The 13,950-nt window shown below is 36.9% G+C and overlaps 2 protein-coding genes across 2 annotated transcripts in view; one reads left to right on the top strand and one right to left on the bottom strand.

Moving 5' to 3' along the window:
• LOC113237746 (homeotic protein proboscipedia) overlaps positions 1–8,708 on the top strand; it is a 52,718-nt gene extending 44,010 nt beyond the window's left edge. Inside the window, exons 2-3 of the mRNA XM_026474378.1 lie at positions 6,457–6,599; positions 6,681–8,708. Coding sequence (XP_026330163.1) covers positions 6,457–6,599; positions 6,681–8,090 — 1,553 coding nt within the window. The 3' untranslated portion in view covers positions 8,091–8,708. The remainder of the gene's footprint in view (positions 1–6,456; positions 6,600–6,680) is intronic.
• Positions 8,709–10,205: 1,497 nt separating this feature from the next.
• Positions 10,206–12,145, bottom strand: LOC113237877 (probable prefoldin subunit 5). Its single transcript, XM_026474576.1, has 3 exons — positions 11,953–12,145; positions 11,420–11,629; positions 10,206–11,045 (listed from the first exon to the last, which is right to left on the bottom strand). The coding sequence occupies exons 1-3, from the start codon at positions 12,052–12,054 to the stop codon at positions 10,872–10,874; spliced, it is 486 nt and encodes a 161-aa protein (XP_026330361.1). The 5' UTR covers positions 12,055–12,145; the 3' UTR covers positions 10,206–10,871.
• Positions 12,146–13,950: the final 1,805 nt, after the last annotated feature.

Raw genomic sequence — 13,950 nt, 5'->3', positions numbered from 1 at the left:
CGGTGAAAAACGAGCGCGCCATCCTTTTATTTGATAAATAAAATTTATTCGTCGACGCTATGCCTTCCTTCGCCTTTGTGGGTTTCAGCTTTCTATTAAACCAAAAACCGCTTTGTTTTAGCTGTTTGTTTTTGCGAACGTGGACTATGCTACGTCATCTTGGCTAGAGACCATAGATTTGGGCTTAATGTAGGCATTAAAGCGTTTGAACGAAATTATAAACAGGAGTACCTAAAGGAAAAACAAATAAACAAATTCCACTACACAACTCTATTATAGTTGCTAGTTTTCCCATATATATGGCTTTGCGAAGTGTGATACCGATTACCAGCTGACAAAATTAATGCATCTCATATAACGACGGTTACATTGAAACAATACGAATTTACGTAGTGTATGCAATGCAAAAAAATACAATTTTTTTCATCACAGACAAAATAATTCACATGTCTACTAGAGTAGTGGTATAAGTAGCTTTGGTTTAGAATTCTATTTTCATCTTGACAAAACACGGTGACTGTGATGCTAGCGCAAAACTTCACTTCAAATAAGATATCAAACATACAAACTCTATCAAATTTACTTTAAAAATCTTTAATACTTCCATAATTTTCATTCCATCAATATTTATGACACCTACCTACTCGTGTTGAAGTACAGTAAGCATTTGAGGTTTTGATTTTAACATCATAGACACCGAATGTAATATTTGTAACATACGAGACAGTATGAATAACTTCGTTGCAACATGGTACAAAAGCCTCATCATCAATTCTTTAAAGAATGCCCTACATGAATAATTAGATATAATAGACATAATCCTAGTTCCTAATAGACGTAGTGATAGTATGTTGAATACCGAGTTGTCCCCTTCGTCCCCCGAGATCCCGTTTACGGCGCACTAAATATTCTCCGGGCGACAATTGCGATTATGAAAAGTGCACCGTTATTTATACCCAAGCCGTTTATTTTTTGTCCCCTTTCAAGGGCAATTAAATGCCACCAGTCTTAAGCGTTTTGCATTTTCGAAACGCCAAACCCTAATAAAGATAGTAAAGGTTAGAAAGCTATAAAATGTTGAAAAGATCATTGACAGTTCGTAGATTTTTTAAAACTTGTAAAGAAAATATCTCTGTTTATTGCAACGACAAATATCGTTGGTTTAATGTTGTTTTGTTTTAAACATGTAAATAAGAAATATATCCTACCAACACTTAAGTATATAAAAAAATCAGAATTATAGAAAAACGACAAAACAGATGTGTTAAATTCAAATCACTAGTTAAATAAATAGGTATGTATGTTGGCAAATATATCATGTTCAAATAATATTTAAAATCATTAGTATGTCAGGCTTTATAATATATTATAATTAGTACGTCAGGTTGTTTAGACAATGTAACAAAAACGTTTATTCGTTTTTGAATAAAATCTTGTTTTTTAAAGCTAAGGTGTCTAATTGGCTATAATGCCTTATATTGTAGGATCTTAGATTGTAATTTTTCTTCAATTTTGTGACATATTCGCGGGAAATCGTTATATTTTTTTATTTATTTGTCCAGTACTGGCTATAGAGCCAACAGCTTAAACAAGCAACAAACAATCAAGAAACTCAAAACGTAATAATACATAAAACTAAAAATTAATTTGTGAAAAATCTGTAATTACAAAAACCCGGATTTTCTCGGAAATCCGTATGTCTTTAAGGTGGCCATTTTGAAACTCTTTAAAAACGTGTTTGGTTATATTGTTGTGGATTTTATAATTTCTATCTGTCAAAGAAAAGTCAAATATTTAAAACCACATAGCCAAGTCTAGGTGAATTTTTCTTTCTTAATTTTAATTCGTTATTAATTTACCTATTAATTAAACCTCGTCTTAGGTGGGTCATCATGTCACGGGTCAATTCAGAGTAAAGAGTTCCAATTTCGGGACAGTTTCGATTCCGAGCAATTTCTATTCCGAGAATAAGTCAACGTGTGTATCGACAAATTCTTCTGACACAATTTCCTTGACATTTCCGTTAAAAACGTTTTGCATTATTTATTGGTAATGTAAATGCACAATATGCGAATTATTAATTTATACCTACACGCCTAATTGTGATCGCAAGTATGCCAGTCATTTCAGAAAGAAAAGGGAGATGCACTGACCGCATGTAATTATTACACGAAACTTTTCGAGCAGCTTTCGGCCCTCTATGAGTTGTATTCCATTTCACCTGCACACCGTAAATTAAGAAAAGTTTTTGCAGCATGACGCTTTTGAACAGATTGTTCAATCGGAAGAATTCGTGAGGTCCGCTGGTTCATTCCGTGGCTTAGTTGACATAGCGTCTGGCACGGTTTTTTATAATTTTCATACCAAAAGATTGGTATGATACTGTAGATTTGAATATTGTCACTAGTATTATATATTTTTGTAGGCAACTTTAAAAGAACTTTGATTGAACTCGACCCCCACTTAAATTTTAACAAACAGAACCCTATTTATTCGTTGTACCGAACTTGGCTCCTTTTTCATATTTTTATTTCTAGTGGAATATATTTATAGACGGAAATAAACTAAAACAACTTCACAAAACAATTACGAAATCGAAACTTTTTAATGCTGGATTAATTAAATTTCGTCGTGGACGGAATCGAACTCGGGGCCCAGGGGGGCTGTCAAACTCTGCGAACACCGTCTGTCTGCCACGACAAGTTTTAATAACCTGCTGTATTGGCCAAAATTGATGAAATTTTGAGACGGCTTCGAAACTGACTTAATGTGTAAAAGGGTAGATAACAGGAAACAAAAAAATGTTGGGAGCGAAAATTTTTTTCCGCTAGACTGTGTTAAAAACTCGTATCTACATCATAAACGTATTGTGTGAACAGTAAACATAGGCAATTAGTTTCCATTAGTGATCTAAATCTTAATTATTAATTTATCTTCTAGTTACTATGATATTTTACCACTTAATCTTTTCTGACATACTGTGCATATTTTGGTCACAAAAATAATTTTATTAACCGGTCGATGTTTTAACTTTATTTGTAAATGTTTATTTTATTCACCGAACATGGTTTAGAGCTGTTATTTTGCAACTAAAACAATTAAAAACAAAACATCTCTAAATTGTAGGAGTACAAATTGTGTATCCGACTACAAAACCAAGGATCTCCTTCATCAAACCGTGATAAGACGCGAGATACGCGCCCCTCCAAATTGAACCGTCTCGGATCTGTCTCCAGTAAGCCAGGTTATAATTGATGCGACGTCAAAGCTGATACAACTAATCGGAAAAATACAAATCCCGACATGATCGATTGAAATACAGACGGAACAGAGAAAAGTTGGTTTGTAAATGCTTTAGGGGCTGTAAATTTGCATTTACTGATTTTCGAGTTTCTTGGGCTTTCGTGATTTTTATAAATTGGAAATAAACTATTATTACGGATCTAAATCGTTAGTTAGCTGTGAGCATATGACCCATAAAGGTCCCGAAACGTTGGTTTGTTTGAGAAAACAAATATACACGAATACATACTGATTTTCTTGCTTACTTTTCAACGTTCAAACTTATGCATGAACTAAAATAAATATATTAATGTTTACCAGGTTGCTTTTATTCAGTGTACCCACTGGTACTCAAATGTAGGTAAATCATGCAAAGTGTGAAATCTCGAAAATCGGTGTGAGTAAACTGCTCGAAAACACCCCAAAACGACATTGTTACCGACGAGAAATTGCGGAAAAATTTACTTTTTTCGCCTTTGAAATATTGAATTTTTACATTTATGCCTTTCACACCTCATAACGTAATATTTTTCGCAGAAACCTCCCTCCCTTCGGTAACTTTACCGTTGCAGCGGCAACATTCAAAATAAATGTTTGGTGCTTTATCAAAGAAAAAGCCAGAGCGTGTAGCGTGTGTTACAACTTCAACGAAATTGGTGATTCTTGATATTTATTTAAATTTGAGATTAAATAAGTTTCGTAAAATAAATTATCTAACGTTTCTTAACCCTTCGTGCAACGCTTAGGTATATTTCGTGATCCCGCAAATAATGTGACCACAGTATTTAGTCGGAGGGGCATCGAACGTTCTCTAATGGCATCCGACCGCCAACTGGCCAGCATTAATCCTTTACCGGCTCTTGATTAATTATTTAAACTTGCCGAGGGGCCGCACATATCGTTCGCAAATTGTTTACAAGTAATGCTCGTGTAAAAACTCCACTGAGGGTCTGTTATTCTTTTGTGATTTTGTAATCTGCAATTTCTTCTTTGTGTACAAATAAAGTTACTTAATCTGAAGACTTACTGCAAATCAATTTAAAGTAAAGGTGACGCAATAGAATTTTTTTTAAAGGCGGTGGATATTAAACTAATTTAATCTATTTACACACATCTTATATTGTAACGTGACATAAATAACCGCACTCTCTAAACTCTCAGGTAGCCCACATAATTCAATAAACCCAGTTCGTGGCGATATTATCAAATTAAGTGCGGACAAGGCGACTCTTGACTTGACCGATGTAAGTGACCCTAATCCGCAGTAAATCTTACCCGGACCGGGCTGTCCGCGACCGCCTGAGCATGGAGGGTTAAACAAGCGAACACTTCGCATTCATTTATTACTACCATCGTGTAGAACAAGGGATTTCACCTTGTTATATTAGAGCAATCGCTTTAAATAATTACACGTTGCACACCTTACGTCATTTTTCAAAGCGTGCGAGCATATCTATCTTGGACTTTTCTAGACGGCTGCCTTCAGCTACGTTGGACAGGTACTTTGTAGTCAGTTCCTTTGGACGTCAAAAGATAATGATAAACTTTGTAATTCATCCAATGCGATAAAATATCTACTTGCACTAATAAAGTACAGATTAGTCAAAATTATTTGTTGTTATACCTTAAACAAAATAGATAAGATTTAAAAAGTATTGTATAGCATATTCTGTGACTAGCTGTACATAGGAAGGTAAGACAAAATTTATAAGAAAGTAAGTCGAAGTTGTCATTACATGCTCCAAAATTGTTCGAAAATTGCATTACATTTTTGAACAAGAAAAAAATACTAGAATAGGTACAGCCACAAGCACAATCGTGATAATGTTCGCATTATACGCGGCGGCTCGAGGCCGCATAATAACGTCTATTACAGGCCGACACGCAAAAACTTACTGCCAAACTTGCATCTTTTGAACATTTCTCTCGGTACATGCGTGCGCGGAAACAAAAGACGCGTTTTGGTATATAAGAAAATATGAGTAGGTATATAAAAAAATTGTATTTATGCAAACTTTATATAATTGTAAGTAGTAGGTACTTGCCTATAGAATATTTTCTTACATTATAATTAATTATAAATTATAATGCTGTTTCACTAGATTTTGTCTGTATAATTGGAATTCGGCTGTTAATGAAACAACCAAAGTTTATTTTCTAATGACATTTAATCTATTCCTTCTTTTCTGTAACTATCTACATTTTCCCAAAAAATATTTGCCATAGTTGAAACGGCTTTTGTCTCCGAATATACTTCTAATAATAATTCTAGTGGCTACCAAGGGCTATCAAGTTTCGGGTTCAGTAAACCGATAATATAGTAATATTATTCAAGTGCCTAACACATGCGCGACTGTCGAATTAATCGTTGCTGCAACCACATTTTGATTTTCCAACCACACCAAACAATTACCTATACATTAGAGAAAAATAAAAACTATTCTTTAAACATAAAATACAGTTTGGATCTATTTTGTTTGTACTTAAGCCCGACAGGCAGGGCCAGTGCATTCGTGCGGAACCGAGGGTCGCGCAACGTTTGATTGACAGCTGCCCCTGTCCAATGGCAACAGCGAAAGCTGACGTACCACGTCAATCAACCACCACTACTAACCCCACCAAAGCATATGCAAGCCATAAATATTAAAAAACAACCTTTATAACCATCGTATTAAGAACCTCACTAACTGCACCAACACGTTGCGAATGTAGGTAGAGTCGTCACGCGAACGCAATCCCCCTATTATTCGCCGCCCTTTTGTAATTTGAATTTCGAATTCCAATTCGTATTTTGTGGTAAAATAAAAAGAACAACTTCGACACAATGGCCTCAAGGGCGGTACTCTGACATGCGATCAAGTTATTACATTAAAGGAAAGCGCACCCGCGAGCCTCGCGAGCTCGCAACCCGCTTATTGAAAGCTTCCAGGAATAACGCTCTACCCTGTATTAATTTGGAGCGTGCCTGTTTTAAAAATGTATAAAATACGGGCAAACGTATGCTCTGCGTCGAAAATAAAAAGATACTTAATTCACGTTGACTGATGGTTTGGATAATAGGACCTGTTCCGTATTGTTAATAGAAAAAAATCAAGTTTATTTCATCAAGTATTTTATGATGCACATGTTACATTTGTTAAATTCTGTTAACACAATGTTAAATTTTTGTTTTAGAAAATGGTTTACCACGAAGACTACGAACAGCCTACACAAACACACAACTTTTGGAGTTAGAAAAAGAGTTCCACTTCAACAAATACCTATGCCGACCCAGAAGAATCGAGATCGCCGCATCGCTCGACCTCACAGAGAGACAGGTAAACTAAACAAAATTAATGTCGTACTGACACAAATTAGAAAAATTTCCATATATCTAAACTAGATATCTATTGTTACAGGTAAAGGTTTGGTTTCAAAACCGACGAATGAAACACAAAAGACAAACGCTGACCAAGAGTGAAGACGGCGATGACAAAGATTCTACCACATCTGATGGTGGCAAGAGCAAATCTGGACTGGAAAAATTCCTGGACGACGACCGTCCTTTATCAGGAAAGAAAAGTTGTCAAGGCTGCGAATTGCCTCCTGGAGCATTATGCTCACCCGCAGAGGATTTGCCGGAATTAACGTCGCGGACGCGAAACAACAACACACCTAGCGCTACAAATAACAACAGCTTTGCAAGTGACGGAGCCTCGAGTGTAGCCTCCTCCTCATCTCTTGACAAACTGGCTGAGGATGACTCCCGCGATGGTCATCCACCCACTGTTGTAACTACAGCACCAAGAATCCTAGCAAAAAGGATCAAACAAGAATCCAGAAAACGTTCACCGTCATTAGACACGGCATGCAAGGTATCTCCATCCTCTTCGAAGGATAGTCTTGGACCAGTCGGTTTACCAGATGGAACTAAATTTCCATCTGTCAGCCTCACGCCTTCTTCGACGCCAGGAACTCCTTCGAGCATGCACCCAAGCCCTCTCGGTCACTACCCACGGCCTTCACCTCCTAATGCGCCAGCGGGGGCGCCTCATCATCAAGCTGTGCCTAATGCTATGCCTCCATACGTCATAAGAGGAAATGCACCACCAGGGCAGTTTATTCCGCACCCAGATTTTCGTATGGATTCGAAACAATTTGTTGGGAAACTGGGCCAATATCCCCAAAGTAACAGAAATTACGATGGTTATGGACCTGCGGTGCAAAGCGCAGATCAACATGCCTACGCTCGAAGCCAGCAACACGGAAGACAACAAGATGGTTCTCCTTCTACGAGGCCCACGAATGGCATTGGTTCAAGGCAAACGTATCCTCATGAAATGTATCAAAATTACGGTTATCCCTCATATGGGAAAGATCAAGTTGGATATGGGCATCCTGGATACGAACAGTCCCAAGGTTATCCCGGAGAGCACATGGGATATCCGAACAACCACTACGGCTATCATTACCACGAAGGTGCTCAGCACGATCATGCACATAACTATTACGGAACTGATGGGCAAAAGAATTCGCAGAGCAATGAGGCATACGCTAAAAACGCGTATTACGATGCAAGTGGGTACAGTGGACAGCCGCCGATTGCAGCCGCAGGGTACGCTCCTAGCGCTCCTCAAAATGCAACTCCCAACGAGGCTTACGGCAGTACCAGTGGTGGCGGCGAGTGTGGCGACGGATACGGCTCTTTCCAGCAATTCTATGAAGCGACACACGCTGCTCCCGCTGGCGACAACTCTAATTCCTCCTCGGATTTCCATTTCCTGAGCAACCTGGCCAACGACTTCGCTCCAGAGTATTACACCATTTGAGATAAGGACTTCGCCGAGCAGGCGAGTGATCTGTTCGTGTAGCGACCGGACGCGTTCGCATTCTAATGTGTAAGAAGGCTAATATTTTTGGGTTATGGTGTTTAGAAGGAGAGTCTTCGCCAAAGGCGTGGAATACGTGATTGGTAATCCTAACTCTCTTTGATAGTTAATGTTATGTTATTATAAGTGATAAGATAATGTACTAAAATGTAAATATTTATGTAGCGTACTTTCAATAGACGATATAAATATTTTTATTGATACATACGTACTTGAATAAAAATTTAGGTGCTGATCACGTTGTAAGAAACAGTAGATACTCAAGTAACGTGATAACTGATGTTTCACGATTACATTTTCCTATTCATAACAATATGTTAAGTAAATTATTAACTTTAATAAACGTCACAAGATGTCAAAGGGATTTCCAAAAATCAAGGTTCAATGCTACACCGAAATAGCCTCTACAACACTTCCACTTAAATAAATAGTGTACTACCACTTAAACTGTTTATATTGTATGTACGTATTATTTGTAATTAAACCGATATCAATGTAAATTTCTTATAACTTAATAATTAAAATTTTATCATGTATCCAAACACCTTTTCACATGTTCATGGTAAAAAAAAATTGAAAATTATACTTTGTTTTACTACACTATTAAAATTAATTGTTTACAAACTTATGGAATAGTCGTTGCCTTATTTAGTTGATATTGTTTTGTGACTATAAGACATTGTAGATACGTAATAAGATAGTTTAAATTAAGTCATTATTACTGTAGATATCAGCGCTATCATTTTGGCCTATTAAAAAAATAAATCATTTGGTGTCACATGTTTTGTTGAGTTTGCCTTATTTTGATCTTCACTTTCAGTGGTTAATATATAGTTCTATCGAAAATAGAAAAAAATATAATATTTATTCTTAAACGTCCAATATCGCGACGCTCTTGCCTTTTGAGTTTAATTAAAATTCGAGATAGACTGGCATTGGGCGTTGGGGGTGCTGCCCTCGCCTATCTACAAACCGTAAGGGTGGTCCATGTATTATTATGTGAAGATTTTGTACCTTCGTGTATAGTTGTTCTGGACCATTGGTAGGGGAGGGACACTAAGGGTTCTGGTCCTACAGCGTCCGTCTTCGACCCTTTTCTGGCTAGTTCATCTGCTGCGTCATTGCCACGTGAGCCGCTGTGTCCTTTAATCTACTGTAGAGTTACATGGTTTCGTATACATACCTCCATGAGTGCTTGATGGCATTCCTAAATGAGCCCTGAGTTTATGTCAAAGCTGTTCAGTGCTTGAAGTACTGATATAGTGTCGGAGACTATTCGAATGGAGTGAATCCTTTACTCTTCTCGTTATGATTGCTTCTGCCGCCAACTTGATGCCCACGCATTCAGACTGGAATACTGTGTTGGGGTCACCAAGCAGTGTTGATATCCTGATATTGAGGTCTTCTGAGAATACCCCAGTACCTGTTCCTGAATTTATTTTAGACCCATCAGTGAAGACACATACCTCTCTGGGGTCCTTCATTGGGCTCTTCAAACAATTGTATCTTGTATTTTTTGTCAAAGATGTATTGTTTTGGGATCCTCATTGACAGTCTTATAAAGGATTTCTGTATGTGGGATCGTCATGTGCTTCCAAAGGCCGGCTCTGTTTAGACGCACTGCTGCTGACGCCGCTTCCTGTCTGATGAACAGTGAGAGGGGTCGCAGGTTCAGTTGGAGTTGTCCACATGCAGCCGGTGGTCGCCATGCGAGCAAGTCTTTGGAATTTGTCCAGCTTGTGAGTTGTGGTCGTCAGTTTGGTTCGTGGCCACCATACTATCGCGCCGTAACTGATCATGGGTCTTATCACCGCTGTGTAGACCCATAGTGTTATCTTACTCATACTGCAACTCTTATGGACAGGCATGTAGCTTACCTTCAGGCACACGACTTGTTCGTCCCGTCACTTGATATTATAAAATATATATATATATATATATATACACAGCTGCCTCTTCTCAATTATGCGTCATAATTTGATATCAATAATTTTATTAAAACATATAATTGAATAACACCTCAATTAAATACTGTTATTAATTTATTGCTTATTAAACCAAACTAAAACATTAAAAATTAGGTAATGATGTGATCTTTCATATATATAAAAAATTCTGCTCTCTATCCATGTACAATGCTGGTGCACATTTATTTAAATATATGAATAACATTTGTTTATGAAACTGCAGTTATGTTTTAAGAGTTCAGATTCATACAGCAATATTTATCTAGCTCAAACAAATACATAATCTAGCAGCCAACTACTGTTATATCAAGGAGGGTATAAATTCTCTGGTTATGATCTCAAGAAAATTAAAAATAGTATCCTTTATATGCCCAAGCACAAAGCATATAACAAATTTGTTAAGTATTCTGCCTGTTTCCACAGGTGCCAAAGAAAGTGATTATTTCATAAATTCAAGCAGCAGTGTTTAACATAAAGACTTTACTGCAATTGCCAAACCACCTAGCAAACATACCAAATAAGACAAATTTTTCCCTTTTTTGGATATGGCAATTTTCAGCAATTTAGTTAAATACTAAACCACTGAAAAGGTAGTTGTAAACCATTACAGTAATTGCCCTATCTCTATCACGGGATACTACTTTCATCTGTAAACATTATTAAACTGTTCAGCATTCCACTTTTAATATTAAAACAGTCTCAAGACAATGCAGAAAGTTACACAATAAAGCAAGCAAATCAAAAACTACTAATGTTATGAAGAAGATGGCTTTTGGGCCTGTGCCTGGGCATGGAGTTTCATTTCCATCATTGTACAGATTGCTTCACGGATCTTGGACTTCTCCATGCCCAACATTTGAATTTTTTCCATTTGTTCCGTAACAAACTGAACTTTTCGTTTAAAGTAGTCTTTTGCACCTTCAATGTCCTGAAACATAACCAGTCAGGTTTAAATTTGGACCAAAACTATTGACTCACTTTTTTAGTTCCACATAAAATCTTTAAAATAATAAACATTTAAAGTTTTAAAAATCTCAAATAATTACTGAAAGAAATACTGCATGTACACATTGCCTAAAATACGTTTTCCAAAACAAAAATAGGAAGAATTAAACAGTGCACAAATTGATTTTTAAAGAATGTAAATGAATACTAATTTTATTATTCTTAGATAAGTTACTGTGACAACAACCAATCTTATAAAACGAATACAATATTATAATAGTTTGCTCAATTAAATACATTTAATTTTATTTTTTGACAATTAACTGTTTCAAAAGTCAATTGTTTGTATCCACTAACCTTTTGCGCGTAGTATCCAGTGCCAATATCTATAATAACATTCTCAGTGTCTGCAATTATACCAGGCACATACATGGACCCAGTTAGAGGTACCAGAATAGTTCTGCCTTTAATGTCTGGTGTCATCTTTTCTACACTCTCACCAGACTCCACAAACTTGCCTTGTGCTATCTTCAAAGTATGAAGTGATTCTTGCAAGACATTCAGCTCCTGGAAACGATCCATCAAACAATTGAAAATAAAGAAAATATAACAAAGTTAAAGGTTTATTAATAAAAATCATATTTTGTTTTAATGGTTGTAGAAATATTGGTCAGTAAGACAAAACTAGTAATACAAGACGCCTCTCTAGGTTTACCGACCTGGTGAGCTGAAGATGGCACAAAGTTTCATAAAGTTGCTGTTAGGGAAGCTTAAATTTCACAGTCGTTCTCCATCAATGATGAATATGACGATAAAGCGAGCTTTGTCATATAGTATAGTTTCAGTAGTAATACTGAAGTATAGAAAATTATTAAGTTAGGCTAACTTACTTGGTCTAGTTGTTGTTTCAACTGAGCCAACTGCTGGATATTTAATTTAGATAAATCAATTTGTTGCAACCCTGGTGCTGGCGCAGCGGATACAGTTGCCATGTTTAGTAAAATTTTTATCGACACTTGAAATAAACACGATGAGTTTGTTTTATTTCAGTTATATTAGATATTTGAGCATAATTTTCACAATAACCTCAAAAATCCACTCACGACTGTCTGACAGTGAAGCTGTCAAATTTGACACTGACAGTTTAACGGATATTTTTTCATCCTGGATACTTGGATAATTATACAATTGGCTAATTTTCCAAAATATTTGAAATAGTGAAAATTTTTCCGGAAAAATTCTCAAAAAATTGGAAAAATTTGAAAACTTGCGAAAATTTTATTTGAAAATTATAACCTCCAACAACCACACCACCACCACTTGTCATTGGCTTCATTATTTTCGTTCAGTAACTTTAACTTTTGACACATGTCAAAGTCAAATAAGAAAAATTAAAGGAAAATATTGGAGAAATATCCGGAAAATATTTATTTTTCTGAAAAATTGAAATTTTTCCATGACCCAACACTATTTGGATAACTATGTTGAAAATTTACCGTGTATCTTAAACGCCAAAACCTACAAAAATTGGACTGACTAAAATTAAAACCATTCATTATGAAACACAAATCTTATATTAGAAATTAACTCGTGTAATCACTACAGAGTAAAATAAACCAACCTCAAAAGTCATTCATCCCCAAGTTTGCCTTAAACGGCCCATTCACTACCAGTGCAGCGTGGCAATCCGCCGCGCAGGTAGGTGACTGCTCACACACTATCCTGCGTATGGCCCAAGCATGGAGTCTCATAGGACGCATTGTAGGATGGCTTGCACGCTGCGACTACATTCCTGCGTTGCGCGACGAACAGCATGCGGCAAGGCGGGCTGCAATGCAGGATAATGAATACCCCCTTTTAGAGGCGGAATATATTATTCAAATTTAAATGGGACCACTACTGAGGTACCCTCTTTCCAACAAAAGAAGAATCATCAAAATTGGTTCAAAAATGGAGTTATCGCGTAACATAAGTACAAAAAAACATATAGTCGAATTGAGAACCTCCTCCTTTTTTGAAGTCAGTTAAAACTGGAACTACAAAACGCCATTTTTTCTGCCAGTTCATGGGGGAACAAAAACACCGCTTTTTGCCTCGGTTTTCAATATATCGTCTGACCGTGTGACCGTACAACTCACTACTCCTACTATGTACACATTGGTATAATGTAAACGATTATGGTGGTCAATGGTCCATATACTGGCACTGACCAGCGTAGACACGTGTGTGGCACTCGTTAAATCAGCCAACAAGCTATACCATGCTTTTTTAAGTAATTTTATTGTTTTAAGAAAGTCATTAGGAATGCACGTTAACAAAATGGCTCATTCATATACCTGTATGGCAGTTCGCCGCGCAGATAGGAGACTGCTCACATACTATTCGTATGGCTTAAGGAGTCACGTATGTCGTATTGTAATATTGCAGGATGGCTTGTTCGCTGCGACCACATTCATAATCCACATTGCGCAGTGGACTGCACTGCAAGCACAATGCAAGATAATGAATGGACCCATTCATTATCGTGCATACCAGTCCACCTAGCCGTCCGCCGCGTAATGCAGGACTATGAATGTAGTCGCAGTGTGCAAGCCATCCCGCAATGCCGAGCAGGATACCCCCTGCGTCCTGCGAGACTCCAGTAAGCTCCGCTCACCGCTAGCAGTCCACCGCGCAGGATCATGAGTAGGCCGGCGTTCTCCACAGCGGACTGCCGTGCAGGTAGTGAATAGGCCATTTTATAGTCGATTTGTGAAATTAGTTAAAACCTTACAGCATACAACAAAACACTATGCACTTTATAAAAAAGTAGTAACATAAAACAACCCTAAAAGTAATTTTATATATATATATATATATATATATATATATATATATATATATATATA

The sequence above is a fragment of the Hyposmocoma kahamanoa genome, unplaced genomic scaffold, assembly GCF_003589595.1.
Source record: "Hyposmocoma kahamanoa isolate Upper Pololo Valley unplaced genomic scaffold, ASM358959v1 94, whole genome shotgun sequence".
In the NCBI taxonomy this organism is placed as follows: domain Eukaryota; kingdom Metazoa; phylum Arthropoda; class Insecta; order Lepidoptera; family Cosmopterigidae; genus Hyposmocoma; species Hyposmocoma kahamanoa.
Note: the sequence above shows the minus strand (reverse complement) of the source record. Positions and strands in the feature narration are given on the sequence as shown.